The 20,879-nt window shown below is 46.6% G+C and overlaps 1 protein-coding gene across 2 annotated transcripts in view; it reads right to left on the bottom strand.

The window, feature by feature from the left end:
• Window positions 1-221: 221 nt before the first annotated feature.
• The window catches only part of SUFU (SUFU negative regulator of hedgehog signaling), an 85,118-nt gene continuing 64,460 nt past the window's right edge, over window positions 222-20,879 (bottom strand). For both annotated transcript variants that reach the window (XM_051617405.1, XM_051617404.1), the window contains exons 9-12: window positions 18,534-18,668; window positions 16,938-17,076; window positions 3,899-3,967; window positions 222-716 (exon numbers count right to left, since the gene is read on the bottom strand). In XM_051617405.1, coding sequence (XP_051473365.1) covers window positions 627-716; window positions 3,899-3,967; window positions 16,938-17,076; window positions 18,534-18,668 — 433 coding nt within the window. In that variant the 3' untranslated portion in view covers window positions 222-626. The remainder of the gene's footprint in view (window positions 717-3,898; window positions 3,968-16,937; window positions 17,077-18,533; window positions 18,669-20,879) is intronic.

The following is a 20,879-nucleotide window of genomic DNA, read 5'->3' on the forward strand; positions in this document are numbered from 1 at the left end:
CTTAAAACATGCCTAATTTGAGGGCAGGGAGGATCTGGGTTTGTTTTTCTTGACTGAACTGGAAAGTTCATCTTTAAATCTGTTCAGCTTCAAGCATGTGAGCTTTTGGCCTCCTTTAAACAGGGGAAATACCATTCCGTTTCTGAAAAGAAAAAAAAAATAGCACATGGAAGAACAGTTCTGCAGTCAGTAAAAGTTTGGCTAACAAAAGGACTCCAGAGTCACGTAAAGAACATTTAATCCATGGATTATAGGCTCGCACCTGGCAGCAACGCATGTGTAAATACAGGCGTGCAGAGCGTCTACACCCTGGGCTAAGGCAGAGGGGAGTTCTGTAGCTAGGAGAGAGAAAGGATCCTTACTACTAATTTTCATAGTTAAATATTTCTCACTCACACTCACACATACGCAGGCTGTTCCCAGAGAGCTCAGCCTTGGGAAGGATAAAGGAAAGGGCTCAGTTCGGTCTGGGCTGGTGCTGAGTAGCTTCTCTTCTGTTTGCAGTGGTTGTGCAGCAAACTCTTTTATTTGCAGGCAGAGTTTTTACTGCATTAATTATCCTGTGAGTCACTGGGTAATGGACAGTAACTTGGCTCTCCCAGTTGTTAGAAGGGTGTAATTCAGCTCTAATGCAGCGGGTTGTCGAACACAGCATCTGGCAAGATGGAAACTTTCAGTTTCTTTTCAGGCCAGCTGTACTCCTTTGGAAGTTTAAACTGTAAGATAGTAAAGAGAACCAGTTAATGTATATCACTGCAACCTAACCCACAGAAAAAACAAAATCATTGCAAAGGCAGGCAGCCCCATGTTATTATTATTTTTTAAAACAAGAGGCCACTAAGAAAACATTTCCCCACCAGTATGTTTTGGACAGCACTGGACATTAGATAACGTGGCCTGTGCCTCAGCTGCCAAAGTAAAGTTCTGAGATTTCACCCCAAGCGCTGTTTATTTCATCAGACAGATTCTGGAGGCTTTCTGCCCCCATCACCATTTCCCCTCCCCGACCTCTCTGGAAGTTCACAGCATAACCATCTTCCCTCCTACCTGACCACAACCCTTTCCTTTCACCTACCCCAGCCCCAGAGCCCCCTGTTTGCTTTAAAGGGAGACTTATGGCAGTTCTCAAGCTCTTGCTCATACAGGGTGGGAGGCACGTGAGCTAGCATGGCTCTGCTGGGTGACAGGCTTGCAAATAGCCACCACTCCCAGAAGGGCAAGCTGTGCTGCCCAGGCTGGGGAAAGCCAGCATGCCTGAAGAGCACTTCTGCTCCAGTCCTGGCCACCTTTGGTACAAAGACTTTGCAGAGTGCCTGTACAATGCCTCATATTCACACGGCTTGGCTGCTCAGGCTGTTTTGCAAACACTGACTGAAGCACAGGGAACGGAGATTTTTTTGCCCCAGTCTGGTTTACACTGCACTGTCTCTGGCCAGTGTTTCCCAAACAAGGCAAGTGTACTGGTCCCATCCTGATGTTGCTCCAGGGCACCTGCCTTTGGCTGGGAAGTCATCCCAAAATCTCTGATCCCAGACACAACCATGTAGGGACAGAGATGCAAGAAGCCTTATCACCAACCCTTCTCACAACCACGGTTGAGCAGGGCCCATGCATTCACACGCATCTCAAACACAGCTCTGTGGAGGGTGTGGGAAGTAGGGGGTGGAATCCCTTAGGCTACAGATCTGCCCGATCCACAGCTAGATGGCAACCAGTTCTGCACAAGCATTTCATGTAAACCCAGTGCCCAGCCTAAGGGTCCAAAATATGTGGGGGACAGCTCTGGAAACCAGTTTGCAGGATCATGTTGTTTTTAAAACTCTGCACACCCATGGTGTAGCACTGCCTGATACTGCGAGAGCGTCAGGAGGAATCTCACTGGGATCCCACACCACCAGTGACAATCTGACCTGGAGCAGCTAATTCAGAACAGTTACAGATACAAGGGTCCTGTCCTAAGAGAATCCTCAGACCAAGGCCAGCAACATGATAAGCTTCTCAGGGGCTACATGAATTAGAGAGTTGGTGCAAGGGGACAGTGACTTGTGAATCATCCATCTTTATCCAATTATTTGTCTGTCTTCCCCTAAGTGCCCCATTTCTGAAGGAAGTTAACACACACCCAGTGGCAGCTTCCTGCTGAAACAGATCCTCTCCAGCTGCCTGCTCCACAGCATTGGCGTTCCGACATGAATTTGCTCCTGACTTTCTTCCATCTGCAGTTGGTACCTATTGACCTTAGTATGTTGGGCCAGTGGTTCAGGGTCTGACCCATGATCTGGGGGCAGGAGGATTGTTTAGGATAGTGGCTACCATAAACTTCCACTCTTTATCCTCTAGGAAACATCGACAACTCAATTCCCACTTATGGTTCATTTTTTTTAAACTCAAGCTCTGAGTATATCTTGTACCATATAATCTAGTGGCCCTACACTGCCCAGGGGATTCTTCCAAGTTCAATGTCTATGGTATGTGAAAACATGTTAAAGATACTCAGATCATATCTCTTAATTTCACTTAACACAGATGGCTCTTTATGCAGCAAAGGAAAGACTCTCCTTGCAGTGCTTCGTTCTACCACATGAATATCATCAGCAACAGCAGGGCTGCTGAGGAACGCCTTCACTTGGCCCAGAATGGGATCCTGCAAGTTACAAATCCTTGAAGGAATCTGGATGCTGAAAGATCACATTTCATCTCAAGTATTTTCCTTTTTATAAACAGGAGTGTTTCCAAAGCAATCCTCTTGGAGAAGTCATCCTTTGCATTTGTTTGTTTTTCACTTTTTAATTTAGCAAAGTCACAGTAACTCAGAACTGAGCGCCCGGTCGCTGTGCCAGGAGCTGCAATGCCCACTGCCTCTGCCTCTCAGCAGAGAGTGAAGGAACATGAGCTGTCCAAAGCCTTAAGTAAAGGGCCTTCAAACCAAAGTGCTGCTGGGCTTCCATGTCACTAGCAAAAATGAGCTTTGGATTAGGTTTAACTGGATAAAAGTTGGCCTGAAAGTCACTGCACAGCCAGCAGCGTGCTCTCCTCACTTACACAGTGAAGAACATCCTGGCATTAAATCAACTCTGGATTAAACAATTAGAGCCCTGAGATTTTTCCGGGGGGTGGGGGGGTGGGGTGCAGAGAGCAGGACAAGGGATGGGAGAGCTGCTCTAGAAGCCAAGGAAAGTTTCTTTAGAGTCTGCAGGGAGCTGTAAAAAATGGGATTAAAAATATTACATGTCATTTCTGCCACTGCTCTTTGAAGTCAAGCAGAGTATTTATATGGCATTCATGGGAGACAGGGTGTTAAATGTTCCCCAGGAAGAGATCACATGTCAGAGGGAAGTTTAGCACTGCACAGCAAAGCTTTATAAAGCTCCCTTGGCCCCTGCTGCAAAGCTTCCAGGCTGGTGATGGTCCTCTACACGCCATGCAGGGGCAGAAGGTAAGGGCCAAATAGCAGATGTGAAAAAGCCTGTCTAGTCCCTAAACCCAAAACAGGAGGTCCCTACAACGGATTGTTCAGCAGTAAATGTGCTGCCACTGCTTTCACCCTTTCTGAAAGAGGGGAAAGTGATGTGCCTGGAGGTGCTGCTGAGGACACTATTCATGGCATGGAGAAAACCTGTCCACCCGGCCCAGGGGCTACACCGCTTTGATTCATGGTGCTCAAATACCATGTTGGGCAAGATGCTGGTGGAAAGTCTCCCTTAATACCCATCCCTGCCCTGTATTTCTTCTCTTCTCTTCTCTTCGTGCCTTAGTTCACAGCAGATGTGAAGGTTTAGCAAAGCCTCAAGTCTATGGGGCAGGACTGTGAGCTGAGGGGAGGATCAAAGACAAGCTGGAGGACGGGATGAGCTCTCTGGGACAGTACATGGGAGATACAGGAATGATGCAGCCTTACTTCCTCTGGAGAATTCAGATCTTCTAAATCTTCCAGCATTCTCTCTACAAACTCTTCAGTCAATAGGATCTGCAAAGGAAATAAAGTAGTTTACGCCTTTACACTCCTAGTTTTAGATAACTGCCAAGAAACAGAACAACTTCTACAGAGAGCAGACTGTACCAGCTCACTCCTTCCCCCATGTCCTTCTTTCCCACAATACAAAGGCTTGAGGGCAAGGAGCTCCTAACTTTGCCTCCCACCCCAACCACTACAAAAAAAGTTAAAATTATACAGCAATCTTTTTTGACCCTCAATTATCTTGCTTAGTCTAAAATTAGAGGCTTGGCTTTAGACAGACAGAATGGGGAAGAAGGAAAAGGGGTCAACATAACAACTGTTGGAGAGCCAGTGGGAGACAGAGCCACTTTTCATCTGATCCATTGAAGCTCACAGTTTAATCAGGAAACAGCAGCACAGGGAGAGCCTGAGATCCATACAAAGCTGGTGCTCTGGGCATGGGGGTGGAGGAGCTCTGACCTGAGTACAGCACATCATGCAGATGAATCAGATGCTGGGTCCGGGTGGTGCTCCCAGAGGTGCCCGCACTGGGCACCTCCATGATGTATCACATGTGCCCATCCCACGTGCCTGTGCTCAGCTTTTGGCTCATCTCAAGGCCAGGCTGGCAAGCACGAAACTGCCCAGGAAAGTGGCTGCTGACAGGACAAAATTCTTGGTTGAGAGCCACAAGCCTTGCTCTGTGGAGCCCCCCAAGTCACATAAGCCAAAGACACTAGGGAAAAACCAGCCCCGGGAATTCATGGGGATGAACTCCCACCCTCTTTAAAAAAGCACGTGACAGCCAAAAGCAAACACATCCTGCCTCTCTTCACAACAGTTGTAAAGGCCAGAGCTCCAGGCAGGCCAGCTGGCTTGGCAGAGGAGCAGACAGCAGTTCGGGACCAGGCAAACATCCCCACACAGTGAGGGGGCGTTGGAGCAGCATTCCTGGGAGTTAGGTTGCAGCAGTATCCAGTGGATTATTCCTATTTCACCCTACAGGTTTGTTTCCTCCCCCCTGCTCCTCCTTTCCTTCCTCTGCTCCACCCTTTCCTCTGTCTCTGGAATTGCTTTCCATCCTGAAGCAACCAACATCCCCATGCCTCCTCTCTCACCGCTCCTTTTCTCTCTTCTCCCCAGCCATGAGCTCTCTGCTCCCTCCCAGCAAAGGGACGGCTCCGGCACCAAACACTGACAGAGCTCAGTGCCCAGCCCCACCGCTCTCCGCTGTCCCCTCCAGCTCAAGTCTGAAGAGGGGAGCCAGGCTTTCCCACCTCCACACAAGAAGCCCTCTCCCATGCCCACCAGCTCCTTGGTGCCAGTAACATCAGCGGGGAGTGAGTGACTGCCAGGATGCCATTGCCTGTTTGGCAAGTGGAAGCCTCTGGGCTCCATTTTGGTAACACAAGCAGGTCTATTGGACAAAGAAAGAAAGGGAAGACTCTGGTCTCCCTTTCTTCCTTTGGTTGGCAAGAGAAGAGATATGAAAACACCAAATCCAGATCTGAGAGCTACCAGGTGTCTGCAGTTCTCTCCCCTTCCACCTTGCCACCCTTCTGCCATTGCACACAGGTTTCTTAGAGGATGAGGGAACAGCAAACTCCCCTGTCCATAACATTCCCCTCTTAACTTAGCTGCAACCTGCAGCAGATCTCCATGTTTATGACTGAGCATGGATTCAGGCACCTCAACCAGGCCTTTCTGATCATACCTCCAGCCTGAAAAAATCCTGCTTCAGCTAGGAACCAGGAGCTTGCTGCTTTGGACAGGACTCTGCAACCTGGCACCAATCTGCAGACTGGCAAGCTGAGAAACATTGCACTGAACCACGCAGCACCACCGCAAACTACTGCAGTCTCCTTGCAGGAGTCTCTGACTATTCTGCCTGTTGAACTGGAGACACCCGTTTGTTGACTGCAGGAGAAAGCTGCCTGTCCCTGTCGGAGGCAACCTGATCGCTCAGCTCCGAGGGAAAAGCTGGGTGGGGAGCTGGGGCTCTGCACAGAGCAGATCGGTTTCTGCGGAGGTGCTGCGTGCAACGGGGTGAGGGAATGAAAACAATTTGGCAGACATCAAAATCTACAGAGCAGCCGGAAAAAGGAGGAGGAATTGGTATTCACAGCAATCAGGCAAGGAGGAAATGAATATTCAGCCATCCACGGATGAGCAAAAATGCCAGAGGTTGGGATGGGTGAGAGAGCAGGAATGAGGAGCTGCAGCTTTGGCAGGGGGACTAGAAGACAGACGCAGCAGGAAGACCCCTGGGTGCTTCCAAGGTGCCAGAGGCAGGAGAGAAATGAGAACCACATGTGCAAGGCAGCCAGCTGCTCTGAGGTTGGAGGAAAACAAGGCAGCATGTGCAGAGGTAAACAGCAAAGGGTGGAGAGAATGAAGGGTGGACAGGTCAGGTCCCAGCCAAGCCAGACTCCCAGAGTAGAGACAAACGTGAAGCACTGTGGCTAGGACTGACCTGGGGTGCAAAACCCTGAGCGAGCTGAGCCCATCTGCAGCTCACTGCCCCGCCTCAGTGAGTTTTGGTAATCCAGCTGAAAAAAACCCCACAAATTCCACTGATTCAGTGAGCTGAACCTGCTCCCTGAAGGGTCTGACAAGTGGAGTGGGACAGGAGCCCACAGCTCAGCTATCTTGTGGACCACATTTGTAGGATCAAAGCAATGGCAGCCTGCTCTGAGAAAAGATGGCAGCGCCATTCTGCAAGCCCTGCACAGACAGTTAACTTTGGTGGAGCGCAGGCGTCACAGGCTGCAATGACAAACTACTGCAGTGACATTTACCATGTGTCACTCAGAACCTGTCCTCAACAGCTTGAGTTAGAGAAAAGCCACCCCAAAACCTACTACCCCGTGCTACTGGGGAGAGATGATCTCCTATCTGGAGAAGAAGGGAGTTTCCAAAGTGCGAGTGGAACCAAACATACAAGCAGCCATGTCTCTCAGCACAGGACACTAGCACTCTTCAGCTCCCCCAAGGATGCAGGGGAAAGCATGTGTCTGCAGCACACCAGCTGTCTTGAAGCAGGAAGTACTGTCATTCTGGATTCACACCTAGACAAGATTTCTCTTCTTAGAAGTAGACAAATTGAAATGGCCCAAGAGCATTAAGGCCTGTGCTCATAGATCAGGCTGCCACCCCCACCTGCAAACAGGAAAGCCACCTTCATCCTGGTCAGTGAGTCTTTGCTCCTATGAAGGGTGAGAATAAATCCAATCCCATCTCAGCTTCCCTCAGTCTATTTCAGGTTTCCATTTCTTGTAGCATGCCTGCTCCTGCACAGTATGATAGCCCATTACATTAACACACACACGTTGTATGTGCATGATATTAAAGGTGACATTCCCAGCAAATAAACATGACAGACTGCCATTGCTCTAGGCACCTAATTTAATTTCCTCTGGGATTTAAACCTTAGAAGCTCAAATTAAACAAATAGGCCTGGTTCACTTTATATTTCAGACCTGAATCTAGAATTTTCCTCCAATGCTGTTAACTGATCTTATCAATAGGACACTGCGCAGAGATCACAATGATGAAGCTGCTTATTCCCCTCCTGAAGAAAAACAAAGCCCTGCTGTTGCGCTGCAGCCATGGGAAAGGCCGATGCCATGTGGAGGCCAAAGGCAGCCATCTCATGAGCACTGAACAGGTCTTTTCTCCCATGAAATCTCTCGGCTGGTGTTGAGGAAGCAAAGGAGCCCTCTCGAGTACTGGTGGCTGTCCCGGGTGCCGCAGCGGCCAGGTGCTCGCAGCTCTGTGTTTTCACAGCTCTGTGCAAACACTCCTGCTGGCCCAGCCTGCTGAAGCTGGTTACAGGGTGTAGCTCAGCCTTTGTGATGACTGTTTGCAGTATGAACAGGGAATGGCCTCGCTAGCCAGTTGCGGGTATCTGCAACATCTCCTTTGGTGCTGCACAGTCCTGCTCACACCAGGATCTCCCTGACCTGACCCAGAGAGGCCCAGACACGTGCTATCCCATTGCCAACAGATCCAGACTCCATCTTCTGTGTGCCGTGTAGCTCTGTGACTGTTAGTCATGCTGCAGATGCTTGGAAGATGATGACTAGCCAAGAGATAAGTCCCTGTTTTCTATCACAGGCACCTACTGCACAACCGAGGTCTGCAGTTCGGGTTCTCTCTGCCTCACTAACAGCCGCATGTGTCCAGACACGTTACAAAATACCAGGCCAGGCTGTCTTGCTCAGGTGGATGTGTTCAGGGGACACATGGGCTGTGTGCATGATGTCTCCCTCTCGTGGCAAGTCCCACCTGAGCTTGCTGAAACCTACCTCTACCTAGAGGACATTACCTAGGGGTCAACTGAAGTAGCTTGTGTTGAAGCTTCTGGTATTGAAGCTTTCCTACCTGCAGACAATTGAGAAACCTGTATCATGACTCGTTACAGGTATGTGGCTGCAAGTGTGTGAAATAGGTAAGATGGAAAAATGTACACAAGGTCGTGGGGCTCTAGACCAGTTTGGCTGACTTTGATAGCAGCTGGTGCTTAGTAAAACATTAAAGACTAACCCTCTCACTATAGGGTTCAACCCAACCATGAGGGCTTGAAGTTTTCAGCTCAGGAAAGGCTGGCTGGGGCCAGGGGCCACACCAATGTTGAAAGCCTGGCACAGCTGGCAAGTCTTAGGTCAAGGAAGACTCTCAGAAGCTGCAGCTCTGTCCAACTTTGGGAAACAGGCTTTGTCCAGGGTAAGACACAAGTGATTGGCCCAGGGACAATTAAGCAGGGGTTCTTTTGCTGATAATACTCAATTTTCTTGCCTACCTAGAAACAAACTAAACAATCCCACACTTTGCCCTAGTGCTTTGTTTGCATTAAACACTGCCACTTGCTTTTCTAGCAAGTTTGTCAAAGAAAGGAAACCATGTTTTATTAGTTCTGGACTTAGTACAGAGGTGGATTGTATGGCTCAGCCAGAGAAGGTGGGGACACTTTGCAATAAACCCCTATGTAAACCATACCAACCCTTCTAAGAAGCTGTTCACCCATCCAGGTGCTCTGCCTAGCATGGGTGGAGCAGTTGTACCCACCACATGTCATTTGTTACATCTGCAAATACCCAGCAACTTTTAGGAGCCCTTTACCCTAAAAATAAATCAGCTTAATTCCCATCAACAGCACAGCAAAAAGTCAAAGTGCGTCAGCATTTCCCACTGAAATTAAACATTACCAGTAAAACCCTCTGATGAATCATGCTTTGTGCCACAGGCATCCCCCAGCCCATCTCTCTGCTCTCCCCTTGGCTTGCCTTTCTCTGCACTGCTTTGACTGCAAGTGGTTCAGGGCACAGGCCTTGTCACTGCATCTTTCTACGTCATGTCCAGCCCTGACACTGTCTGAAGAGGCCGCCTTGCTGAATCTACCACGAGCTATCATTACAGCCTCAAAGGTACCAGTATTGCAGTGAACACCTTTGATGCCAAAGTCCCCTGTTGCTCTTCCAGAAGATTCACAACCCTCCTTGTAAAGTAAAAACATCCACTCACAGACACCTCAGGGACCCTTATTGCTTCACATCGCTATGTTACAATCCCAGAAGAGGAAGTATATCATGATACTGAAAGATTTTGACTTTGTGGGATGTCTCCATGACATCCCCAACTACAAGGCTGATGCTGGGGACCCAAGCTCCTCAGAGCCCTGCCTGACAAGATCCATCTTGCACACAGAGCTGCTTTCAGTGAACACATGAAGTTGGCTCAGCTGGGGAGAAGGCTGACAAGGGAGCAAAGACAACAGGCAATACCAATTCCTTCAGAGTGAAAACACAAAGGAGAAATAGGCATTTCAGGGAATACTTCGAGTGGGCAGAAAAAAATCTACACAAAGTAGCCAAAACGTAGTTTGAGTAGCAAAGGAAGAACATCAGGCAGCAGGACAGACAGTCAGCTTAAGAAGGATGGCAGAACTTGACTCATTCAGAACTAGCCTGGACAAAGTCCTAAAGAACATGCTGCAGAAGAGTCGACAGGAGGAGGATTGTGATGATCTAACAGGACAAGCCTAAGTTTCCTCCAGTGTCTCATTCAGCAGTAAGAAAGACCACAAAGGAATGATGCAGTGATGTTTTGGGGAGTGTTTGGAGAAGACACTGGAAAGTGTTAGTTTAGATTGCCCTAAACCTGCTCAAGAATTTGGGGGAAGCCACCCAAAAGATTCTGAAAAATACTGTTGGTGGTTTTTTTTGGGGGGGAAAAGATGCATAAAAGTACTTTGAAGAAGAGCAGGATGTTGATGTTCATGACTAAAACCCATTAGTGGGAGTTGTCCTTAAACTCACTATGCCAGGCATAACACATCTACTGAAGTTTGGGGAGACCAAAAATGAATCCCTACCTCTTCAAGGGAGGACTTGACTGATAGCTGCCACTTACAGATGAGCATCTCAAGCATCAGAGCAGCTCTGTCAAATGTTGAACCTCTGCTGCTGCCATTCTGCCAATGTGTATAAATGATTTAACATGTGGTATAGCAGAGAGAAGAACCAGATGTGCTCATTTCCAGGGGAATGTCCTAACTCTACCGGAACAGTCATTTTCTTGTGCTCTCTGTCTCTGTGACTAATTCAGTGTTTTACATGACGTGGAACGACTCCAATTGGATGAGCTGAGGAAGAACCAAAATACCCTATAGTTATGGTAGTTCTAAAGCCAAGAAGTAGAAATAGGGGTTCAAATGAAAGGAAAGGAATAAGACATGAGTTTCTCATATCCTAAGCAAGCGTTTTATCCCTCAAATACTGATTAGAGAAGGCAAACTTCTAACAAATCAAGCTCCACTCCGCAAAACTAGACTATTTTTTTTCCATTTTTATTGAAGAAAACCTTCTATTTCTGGTTTCATTCAACACAAAAGGATTTTTTCCCCAGCTTTTGGTCTCTTTAAGGCTTTTGTTTCAGCAAGAAAAACTGAAAATATTTAAAGACTGGGCTCAGTCTGATCTTCTTTCCCAGATTTTTCACTTAGGTTGCCAAACCAAAAGAAAGAATTGTCCCCCATGACCCTGCTCACAGCAATTCTCCCCCCCCCTCGCCCCTCCCACGACTGCCAGCATAGATAGTGCATGTTGATAGCTCCTGAGTGCTGGATGCTTCCCACAGCCTCCATGTACCTATCCTGCCTACAGGCATATTTAACATTTTCTATGAGAAGTTTGACCTTGCTGTCCTAAGCCTCAACTTATTTTTCCATGCTGGATGCCTTGGTTTTTTAAAGTTTTTTAGGGGAAAAGGAATCAAGTTATCTCAGAGACATATTTTGGAAAAAGCATTTTTTGACAGTATCAACAAATGCATATAATAATTTTCTTGCAAAGCATGAGAACCACCCCTTACCGGGAAGGTGATGAAGATTACCAAAAAATGCTCTGGAGGTCAAGGGAAAGTCTTTTTCTCCTGCTAGTACAAATGCTTTGCCAAGTCAGAAGCCTCAGAAAGTCACTGCTGGTCCATAGCCTTTCAGAGAAAGGCAGAAAAATTAACTGAAGAGCCCTTCTTCATTGAGCATGTCTCAGCCCAAGGCAGCTCTGCCCCAAACACAGGGCAGAGGGAGCTAAGAAGTACTTTTTCCCTCTGATCATTCCTCTGAGCAACAAGGGATTGCTATGGCACCAGGCACATCAGGACTAAAGGGAGGGAAATTCTCCAGTGCTCTCAGCATTTCTGCTGTAAGTCAGGCCATGTAGAGGAGGAGGAGGAGAAGGAATTCGCCAACTTGAATAAAAGGGAGGAAAGCAGAGACGGGCCAGGATGAGGGGAGGACAGAAACACAGAAAAACAGGATGGAGGGCAGATTAGAGGCCAAAGCCGGAGGCGACACAAAGGAGAGGGAGACAGGAGGAGAGCCCCATTTCCACAGCCTCAGCATCCACATGCTGTCTGCTGGACATGGCAAACCTGCTGGCATGAGAGGGGAGCAAAGAGTGTCCTCCAGCAGCGGCTGGTGCCAGAGGGTAATACCTTACTGCTGCTGTGAGCTCCACAGCTCACGCAGAGACACAGACCTTGTGCTGAGAATTGGAGGGTGCCAACTGCAAATGAACCATAGCTTCCATCTGCTTAACAGGACTCGTTCTGAAACCAAGTAAATCACCTGGAAAAAACCCTCTTACTCTCGGAGACCAGAGACATTGGGCATACAAAACTTTGGAAATGACTGCACAGAGATTGCATGTGCCATGCTAATTTGGGCCCAGCATACGTCTGCCTTGTGAAACAAATCTGTAATCACAGGCTTGCCTGCCATTTTTCTCTCACAAGACCTCTGCCCTGCTCAGTCCTCAGGATGGTTCTGCTCACTGAATGCAGCATTAGTCATCATTTCTTTTCATTATCATTCAAGTTGTTTCCCGGTTCCCTCCTACTCTCTTCCCATTTATTTAGTATGCTCCATCCGACTACTGCCAGCACAGATTACACTGAAGTACCTGATCTTACTGTCCTTATCACTCTCACAGCCTTTGACGTGCTCAGCCTTCCATTTCTTCGAGGCAGGGAAGCTCTCCTCTCCATGCAGCAGATGGGGGAGGAGGCTAAAAGAAGCTAAGAGACATAACAAAGTAATGGAGAAAATCTACAAGAGCAGGGAGCTGAACAGGGGTCTTCAGCTCCCAGGCTGATTCCCTACCCCAGAGAGATCCTTTATTTCTCCTGACCTGAGAGAACACATTTTAATATCTTCCTGAAACTGTTTCTGGTGTTCATCTGTGGAACTGGAATGCTTGGCAAGCACTGAATTAATCTTCACAGGATGACTGGAAGGTTTTCCTGAACAGACATGGGAAAAAAATTAAGAGAAAATGGAATCTGAACATCCACTTCTTGCAGGTGCTTGTCTCAGGATTTGCAGATCCCTGTTTTCCAGCCCACTCAGCCCCCTGGGGCACAGGGAATCCGCACAGGAATTCATCCTGGCCTCTTCCTCCCCCTGGGAATACAGATCAGACCCAGTGTCATTCCAAAAACAAGGAACACAAACTCAGTTGCCACCTAAGAACATTTTTAGCTTAAGACTCTGGAATAGCATTTAGAAAGAACAGAGCAGTAGAATCAGGAACAGGATCCAGTTCTCTAGGGCAGCATTTAACAGGCTTTGCCATGAGACTGTTGTGATTTTTCTATAATTACCTGCCTCATTCACTACACACCTTCTAATTTTGACAAATGAAGTGGAAGTCCTGTAGGCAAGAGTCTACTTTACTCCATAGTTCTGATTAACCTCTCAAACATGCTGCATTTTTGTGCACTGAATGAGACAGGCACGCTTTGTAAAAAATATATATGATCCTTCAATTAGACATAGTTTGAAATGCACATGAGTAACAGGGGCAAAACTAAAGTACAGATATTTCCTAAACTTGGTGTATTTGATTTTTCAGTTAATGAAGACTCTTTAACTATATGTTTGTTTTTATTGCACTGTATTGGCTCATACGTCAAGAGTCTGCAGCAATATCTGATGCGTAACGTGTACACTGCACATGATCAAAGACCTGAGTGTCATCTTCTTCCCTAGAACAATGACTGCCTAAAGCAGCAGGAGAAGAAATTATCTAAAAGTAGTGTTAAACAAACCTCCTTCTCCCCTCTGGGGAGAGTAAACAGTCCAGGTGAGCAAGGTGGGAGGGGAGAACAGTCTGCTTTGTGCTAGACAGGCAGAGCACTCCACATAAAAGCAGAGGAGCTTTGCAGAAGCATGTCCTGACTCCCATCACTGGAGACTTAATGATGGTAATTCCCAAAGGATGATGCATGCTGACAGGCTTTGACACAAACTACCCCAGGATAATATTAATATGTATTAAAGGCTCAGGCAACTTTATTGGAATGGGCTTGATCAGTAACACATTTCAACAGAGTGTCTCTATCATCTGCTGGAACATAGGTGCAGGAGGGAGAACACATGCACAACCTCACCTTGTTTTGGGGTAGGTTTGAGATAAACAAGGTTGATCTATGATTAATTGCACACTTGGCACAGCTCAGATGTCAGACCAAAAACCTTGGATGCTCCACCATGAATATGAATGTCACTGTGGGGCAGTTAATGTCAGAGTCTGTCTACATGATCAGCATTCTTAACCCTCCAACATGGGGCCTCCTGCACAGGCTTCCTCTGTGCATCTAGAACATCTACCCCTTGTAAAGCAGGGGTGCTTAGGAGGCAGTGTGGGGGCTCTGCTGTCACAGCACTGGGGGAAGGGGGAGTGGAAGAAAGAACCACGGAAGCCTTTGATCATGTGTAATGTTAATGCAAGTGTTACACATCAGAGACTTTGCCAGGGTAACTAGCATATAAACAGGAGACTAGTGTTAACAAGGACTTCTTGAATATGTTTGTACCTTTCTGAATCAAAGCTATTTCCCTTATTCAACAATACATGACACAGTGGAAGAAGTTCAGAAACAAACCAGCCTGACATGCTTAGACCTTTAATAGAATTTAGCTTCTTAGAACTAATTAAATGTTACTTAAATGAAAAAAAAATAAAATAAAAAATATCCATGTACTTGGGAAAGGTGCCAATTTGACAGCTCTGGAGAATGAAATAATCTAATCATCCCCAGAGCATGGGCAGCAGCAGGACAGGCTTCCCCTACTAACATGCATTGAACGTGACCTGGAAAGACTGTTGATAGAAATGGGCCATACAGTCTCCGTGGTCTAATGACTCCTTGCCTTTTCTGCTGAGACTGCCAAAAAGGCTCCCGCCGAGTACCAGCTGCGGTGGTGATACGGACACCTGTCTGGTAGGAATGGAGCTGGGACATGCCAAACTCCTGTCATCTGCTAACCCTCCAATGCAGGCCAGCAACTTTCAGCTCATTGCTCAGCTGGGGCAGCCCTCCGGCCTGTCCCACCCTGGACACGCTCCACTCCAGCCCACGAGATGTAAACAGGAGGTACTGTGTTTAGTCTGCAGGTTTAGGTTTTCACTGTATCAAAGCTCAGGCTCAAGAGGAGTCACTCCCTGGCTGCTGCAAAGTCGAGGCCAGGAGCTTTCAGGCCTTTGTTCCTCCCCCAAGATAGAGAAAAAGTCCCCAGGACATGCCTGCTCCCTCTCTTCTTCTGCACAGTCCCGCCATTTACTTGTCTTTGCAACAAGCCCCTGCATTGCAGTGATCTGCTTTCAGCCACCAACTCTCCTTGGAACTCATATTGCTGTGCCTGGGGTCCCTAGCGAGGGAGGAGGAAAATCCTCTCTGGGCCTTGCTGTGAAAGCTTTGTGGGGCTTGCCAAATCAGCCAGCCCAGGCTGCGAGGGACTAAACCAAACAGCTTGCCCCCTTGGAAATTTTATGCACCACAACTTCTTTTACTTCTGAAGCAAAGCCACATGAACCTTCCTCCTCCGCTCCCAACGCCACAAGGGACTGCTGAGCACAGATCAAGCCTCCCACTGCATATTAAGCCAAAAGCCTCAGACACTCCCACATGTATCTCACACAACTAGGGGCTCCTCCTCTTGTCCCAGGCTGCTTTTAGCCTCCCTTCCTCCCCCACCCAGTCTGTCCTTCTTCATTCTCATCACAGGACACAGCAGGAGCCAGCAGTGGAGCCAGTCACATCAGACGAAAAGATCCAATAAGTTGACCTTGTGTAGGAGACAAAAGAGGGAACTTGCTTCTCGCTACTTCTCAGAAGCCAGAAAGTCTCCATCTTTCCCTCCCACCTATTCCAAAAAACTTCCATAATTTTCAGCAGGCATGGTTGATAAGGGTTAATATTAGTTACATGTCTGAATGGTGACCTAATTATTGCTATTCTTCACGGTTTAGAGGTTACCTGACTACTCTACACATCAATACATTTTGAAATGTGATGTAAAAGCAAACAAACACTCTTATGTTTGGAGTTAACACAGTCACAAGATCCTGTGTATCATGTGTTGGCAGGCACAGGAACTAACAGCAAATGACCCACCCTTAAACCTGAGGGTTTGCTGTTAATCATTACAGGAGTGTTGCACTTTCCAGGCAGTACAATCAAAGCACATAAACTCTTTGAAAATCCCTACACACAGGATGATTCTAGCCAAGATCAGCTCCTTTACAAGTCATACAGATTTCAAGGTATGATGTCCTCCAGACATACCAATACGGGCAGTGGAACGCCTTGAAAACAAGTCACTGGAAGGTTAAGTACAACACTGCAATGCTAAAACAACTCCCTGCCTCACAAACAGAAGGGGAGGCAGGAATGCCACAGTAATGGTGGAGGCAGAGACGTAATGCATGCATGTAGTCCTTCAGAGACGGGCTTTTCTGAATAAACACGTTCCCCAAAGCTTTTTTCTTTTTGTAATATGTTTATAACCATGAAGAAATTCAAGGTTAGAACAGCACTACACTATCATATATCATATATCATATATCATACATCCATAGGGATGACCGTTAGCACCAAGCAGATGGGGAGTTTCCAAGGGAAATCTGTGATACAGAAAAATCTGGGTGCAGAGTATGTGTGGGTGCTTCAAGCAACCATGAGCTTTTGTAAAGAATCAATAAGAAAGAGCTAAAACCGAAAGCAGTTGAGGTCTCTGTGCTGCTGCTCTCGTCTTAGAGATGATGTAAAACTGAGATCTTGGCTCTGCAGGCTCACAGTCCCACAGCTTTCTAGCTCTTCCGCCCTGGCTCTGGTCTTGTTTAGATCTCTGCCTCCCCAGATTCCTTTCTGGAAGAAATCAAGAGTAAATACAGCCTGTAAAGTGTTCGCTGACTCCAGGAAATGGACATTACTATATTCACAGATGAGTTTTGAACTTTCCAGCCACTGCTTATCAATTTAAGTTCCATTAATATAAACAGTTCACCATTAGTTTTTGAGTCCGTAATTACTGAAAATATTATGCAAGAGCTATGAGAGATGGTGTAGCAGAAAACACGGGTTTGTTACACTTTTAAACCACAGAAGCCCTTAGCAGGATCAAGAAGGGGAAGAAAAAGGAAGCTGGCTCTCTCACTTGTAACCAAGGTCCATGTGCTGCATAGGGGTGCTCTTCTGTAGCAAAGGCTCCTTCTACTCCTGTTGATACAAAGGTGATTGCTGTATCCCCTGTGATACTCTTATACGTAAAGTGCCGTCCATGCAAGAGCCTTCCCCTGGGGAATAAAACATAGGGGTATGAATTGAGAGGGTGGGAGCAGCAGTCAAAAGAATGATGAAGATACATCACTATAGCTTCTGCCATCAGCAACTATTAATTTTTCAGGAATACATGAATTATTTGCTCCACAAAGCAGGTCACAAGCCTCCTTCTGAGGCAGAGAGTCCTCCCTTATCTCCCCCCTTATTCTCAGGGTGTTGTTACAGAACTGAAATATATCTCAATCCCACTGCATGCCTATTCCCATGATGAGGTGCTGATGTATGTAAGAGCAGGGGACTGCCAATCTTTCAGTAAGATGGAAACCGCAGAAGAGAATCCAGAGTCTGCATCAGGTGGGAAAGTGAAGATGCATTTCTAAGCAGGCTCATCACTGGGGCCAAACTTTGCAAATCTGACAATATCTAGTAATCCATTTCCCTGGTGCTTGACAAATGTAACCTGTATCACTCAAGCAAATGCCTAAAAGCTATACATACATGATCATCTATGGTATCACTTCCCCTTTTTCATTCAGTGCCTTCCACAGGGAAAATGATGGCTCTGGTATTTAGGCTCAGAACATGTGTGAGACGCGTGCATGGCTTCCAACATGCAAGAGGGAAACCTCAGGTAAGATAGATAGCACCTACAGAGTCACAGTTGCTTGATGAGTGAGTGGTGGTCAGCTGAGCTGTGGTAACTAATCAGGACAGACAGTTAACACAAACATACTTTATTTTACATCACAAATGTGTGAACAATACCATTGGTTTCTCAACAGGCACAGGCAAGTGTCCACCTGCTGCTGCTAACTCTGATACTACAGACATGTAACTCATTAGGCTAGAGTAACTCAATCACCTGCAATCATTTGCTCTACCCCACAGTTCATCTTTATGATAAGGACTGCATTTGCCACAGGTATTTTTCAAAACAATGCTGACTGAAACTGTGGAAACCTAGAAAAGTCACTTACAGTGGCATGCACAGCCTGAACCTTCAAAAGACATGTAGAGTATGCGTGCCATGTTTTGCTTCTTCAATCATGTGAGTGACATAATTTGCCTGAGAAACACACTTGCACGCATAAACTGATGGCAAACAGGCTTTGCACAACCACTTGTGTCAGAGTCCATAAGCCAGATTTAACAACTTTAGGGTTTTCTTTGACAGAATACAGTAAAACATCCCTTCTTTATCACAGAGTTGCCAGCATTAGACTAATTAAAAAACCCCTACACTAACCCTGTCCTATTCCAACACTCACAATATACTGGAGAACATAAAAAGAATGAGAATTTTACCACGATGAACACACATGCAAAGCATCATCTGTTTCTAACATATTTTGGCAAAATATCTCAGCTCTGGCCTTTAAAGACCTATTGCATGCGTGTCTGTATGGTGAAACAACACCACAAGGACAAAAGCAGCACGTTAGCACAAACTGAGAAGGACGGCTTCACCCACCTTAGACAGAGGGGAATGAGAGCTCCAGACTCCTGGTTGAATTTCAGGTGCACGCTCTCCAGCTGTCTGGTGCGGATTAGCTCATGGGGAATGATGGCTGCTGAGCTCTCGCTTTCCAGACTGTCCTTACGGCTTCTAAGAGAGGAGACAAAATGCATGTAATTTAGGATCGCAGTGCTGTGTGCTACTTCTGCTGCATTTCAGAGCAATTCTGCAAATACTGGAAGAACCAGGGGCAAGCTGTTACGATGACACATTTGAGTTTTCATCAACCCTACAGAGATGCAGCCCCCCTCAGACTCCCGGCTGCAGCTCTTCAGCTCTTCACCTTGATTTGATGACCCAGGATCTGAACTGATACACACACGGTGCATCCTTTCCCAGCATACAAGAAATAAAATTTCTGGGAAGAACTCGGTGCAAAACTACACGCTTCAAAACCTCAAACCACTATAAAATGGTTTGGAAGAATTACTAGGTGTGACCTCCATCCTGCTTTTGCTTTATCTTCAGGATTCTTTAGGCAGTGGAAACAGTTGTCCAGTCCTTTGTGCCCTTGCTTAAATATCTTTGAGGTCTGAGACATCCCTACAATTGTCTCCAAATACATTCTTTCCACAGTTCAAACAAAAGGTTTTGAGAACCCTCCATTTCCACCAGCATCAACTCTTAACAGCCAAAAGATGGGCTCTACATGTGACAAATACAATATCTGCAGATTGCTTTCCCTTGGAAGTGGGGCTGCTTTAAGACAATGAGCTTTGCTTTCTTATCTATTCATTCATTTCTGCAAGGCCAGCATATTGTGAAGCTATGACTAAAGGTTATGTTGTTACATGATCAGGAACTCTGCCAGACAGAATCCTGGTGTATCTCAAAATACTTGACCATGAACACTTTATATATTCAAAAAGCATCAACATAATGCCTTACTTGACAATCCAGAACAAAGAATGAAGGACAGAGAGGTTATGATTTTTGCAGATGATATGGACTTACGTGATGTGTTTGATGTGATTTACAATTTTGTGACCTGGCATTGCACGTGAACTTAATAGAGGTAAGACTTTGTTAAGATAGTTTCTACAGTACAGAATCACTAGAGGAGAGGGATGGGTAAAGCAGGAGGGAGATGAAAGATGCCTATTGCAGTATAGTTCCATTGTGCCAGAGACCAGGAGCCAAACAAGGCTATCAGGCAGTGGATTCATGTGGGAACACTGTTAAAACAAGCCTGGATCCTTCCTCCACCCAAGCAGAGCTGTCCTTAACATATATCTGGAAGCAACTGTAAAGAAAAAGCTTGACCCTCAATGAGCTGACTTAGATCACACCTCTACTTGATTTTACATTTGGGTGCTGTCCCAAACTTATTCCCATCCACCACACATATAGTAATACAGTTCAGTGCAGCTTGCAAAGCAGATCAACCTACTACCTCTGCCAGGTCACCTGGTCCCAGGTGAGCCTTTCACCCAAGCTGCTGAGCTGCCCACTCTGAAATGAGGATACAAACTAAACTCTGATTTCTCCCACTACCTTCCTGCAAATACTCTGCATGGCCAGGTCAGAGCCACACATGAAAAAAGTAGGAGCAGCTCAGCTCCCTGCAAGATAAAAACTGTAAAACACATCCCATGTTCTGCCTTAGCAACACACAAAAGCAATAATGGACACAGCAAGGACACGGTAGGTCAGGATACAGCTTGTGCATGGGGTGGGCTGATGGACTGACAGTCAGCAGTGTCAATCTGGTGGGTTAACCCTGAAACAAAGGGTTTTGTAGTCTATAGGTGGCACTTAAAGTTGTGTTTAATCTACTTCAGCAAACATTTTACAGCTCTTTGTAGGTAGGGTCTTCAAAGAGCGGAGTGGGCCAGCGTTTTGCAGGCTGATTACCTGAGAAGTGCAGTTGATTAATGATCAGTTGACCTTAAGCTAAGCTCTGCCTTAACTTCCTTATCAGATCTTATATACACAGTGAGCTGTGGGAAAGTCAGCCTGTGGTCTAAGGCTTCCAATCACTCATTTATCAATCCCTACTGAAAGGGCCAGCTATTAGCAATGCATGGCTTTCAAGCAGGCCATAAGCTTGCACTCATTAAATGCAGTTCCAGAGTTTACACACCCAGGAGCAGATCAGGGGTTTTACAGCAACGTTATTGCTACAGACACAGACTGTGCCCTTCTCACCTGCGCTGCCCCAGAGCGCCGGGCATGTCCCACAGAGCCTCCCAGGCAGCTGCTGCTGTAGGTTCATGCTTCGGGAGGACAGACTCCTTCCCCATACCCCTGGGCTCCAAACTCCCCAAGCTGAAGGTGGGTTTTTAAGATTTCCACCATGCT

Source organism: Apus apus, chromosome 4 (assembly GCF_020740795.1).
Source record: "Apus apus isolate bApuApu2 chromosome 4, bApuApu2.pri.cur, whole genome shotgun sequence".
In the NCBI taxonomy this organism is placed as follows: domain Eukaryota; kingdom Metazoa; phylum Chordata; class Aves; order Apodiformes; family Apodidae; genus Apus; species Apus apus.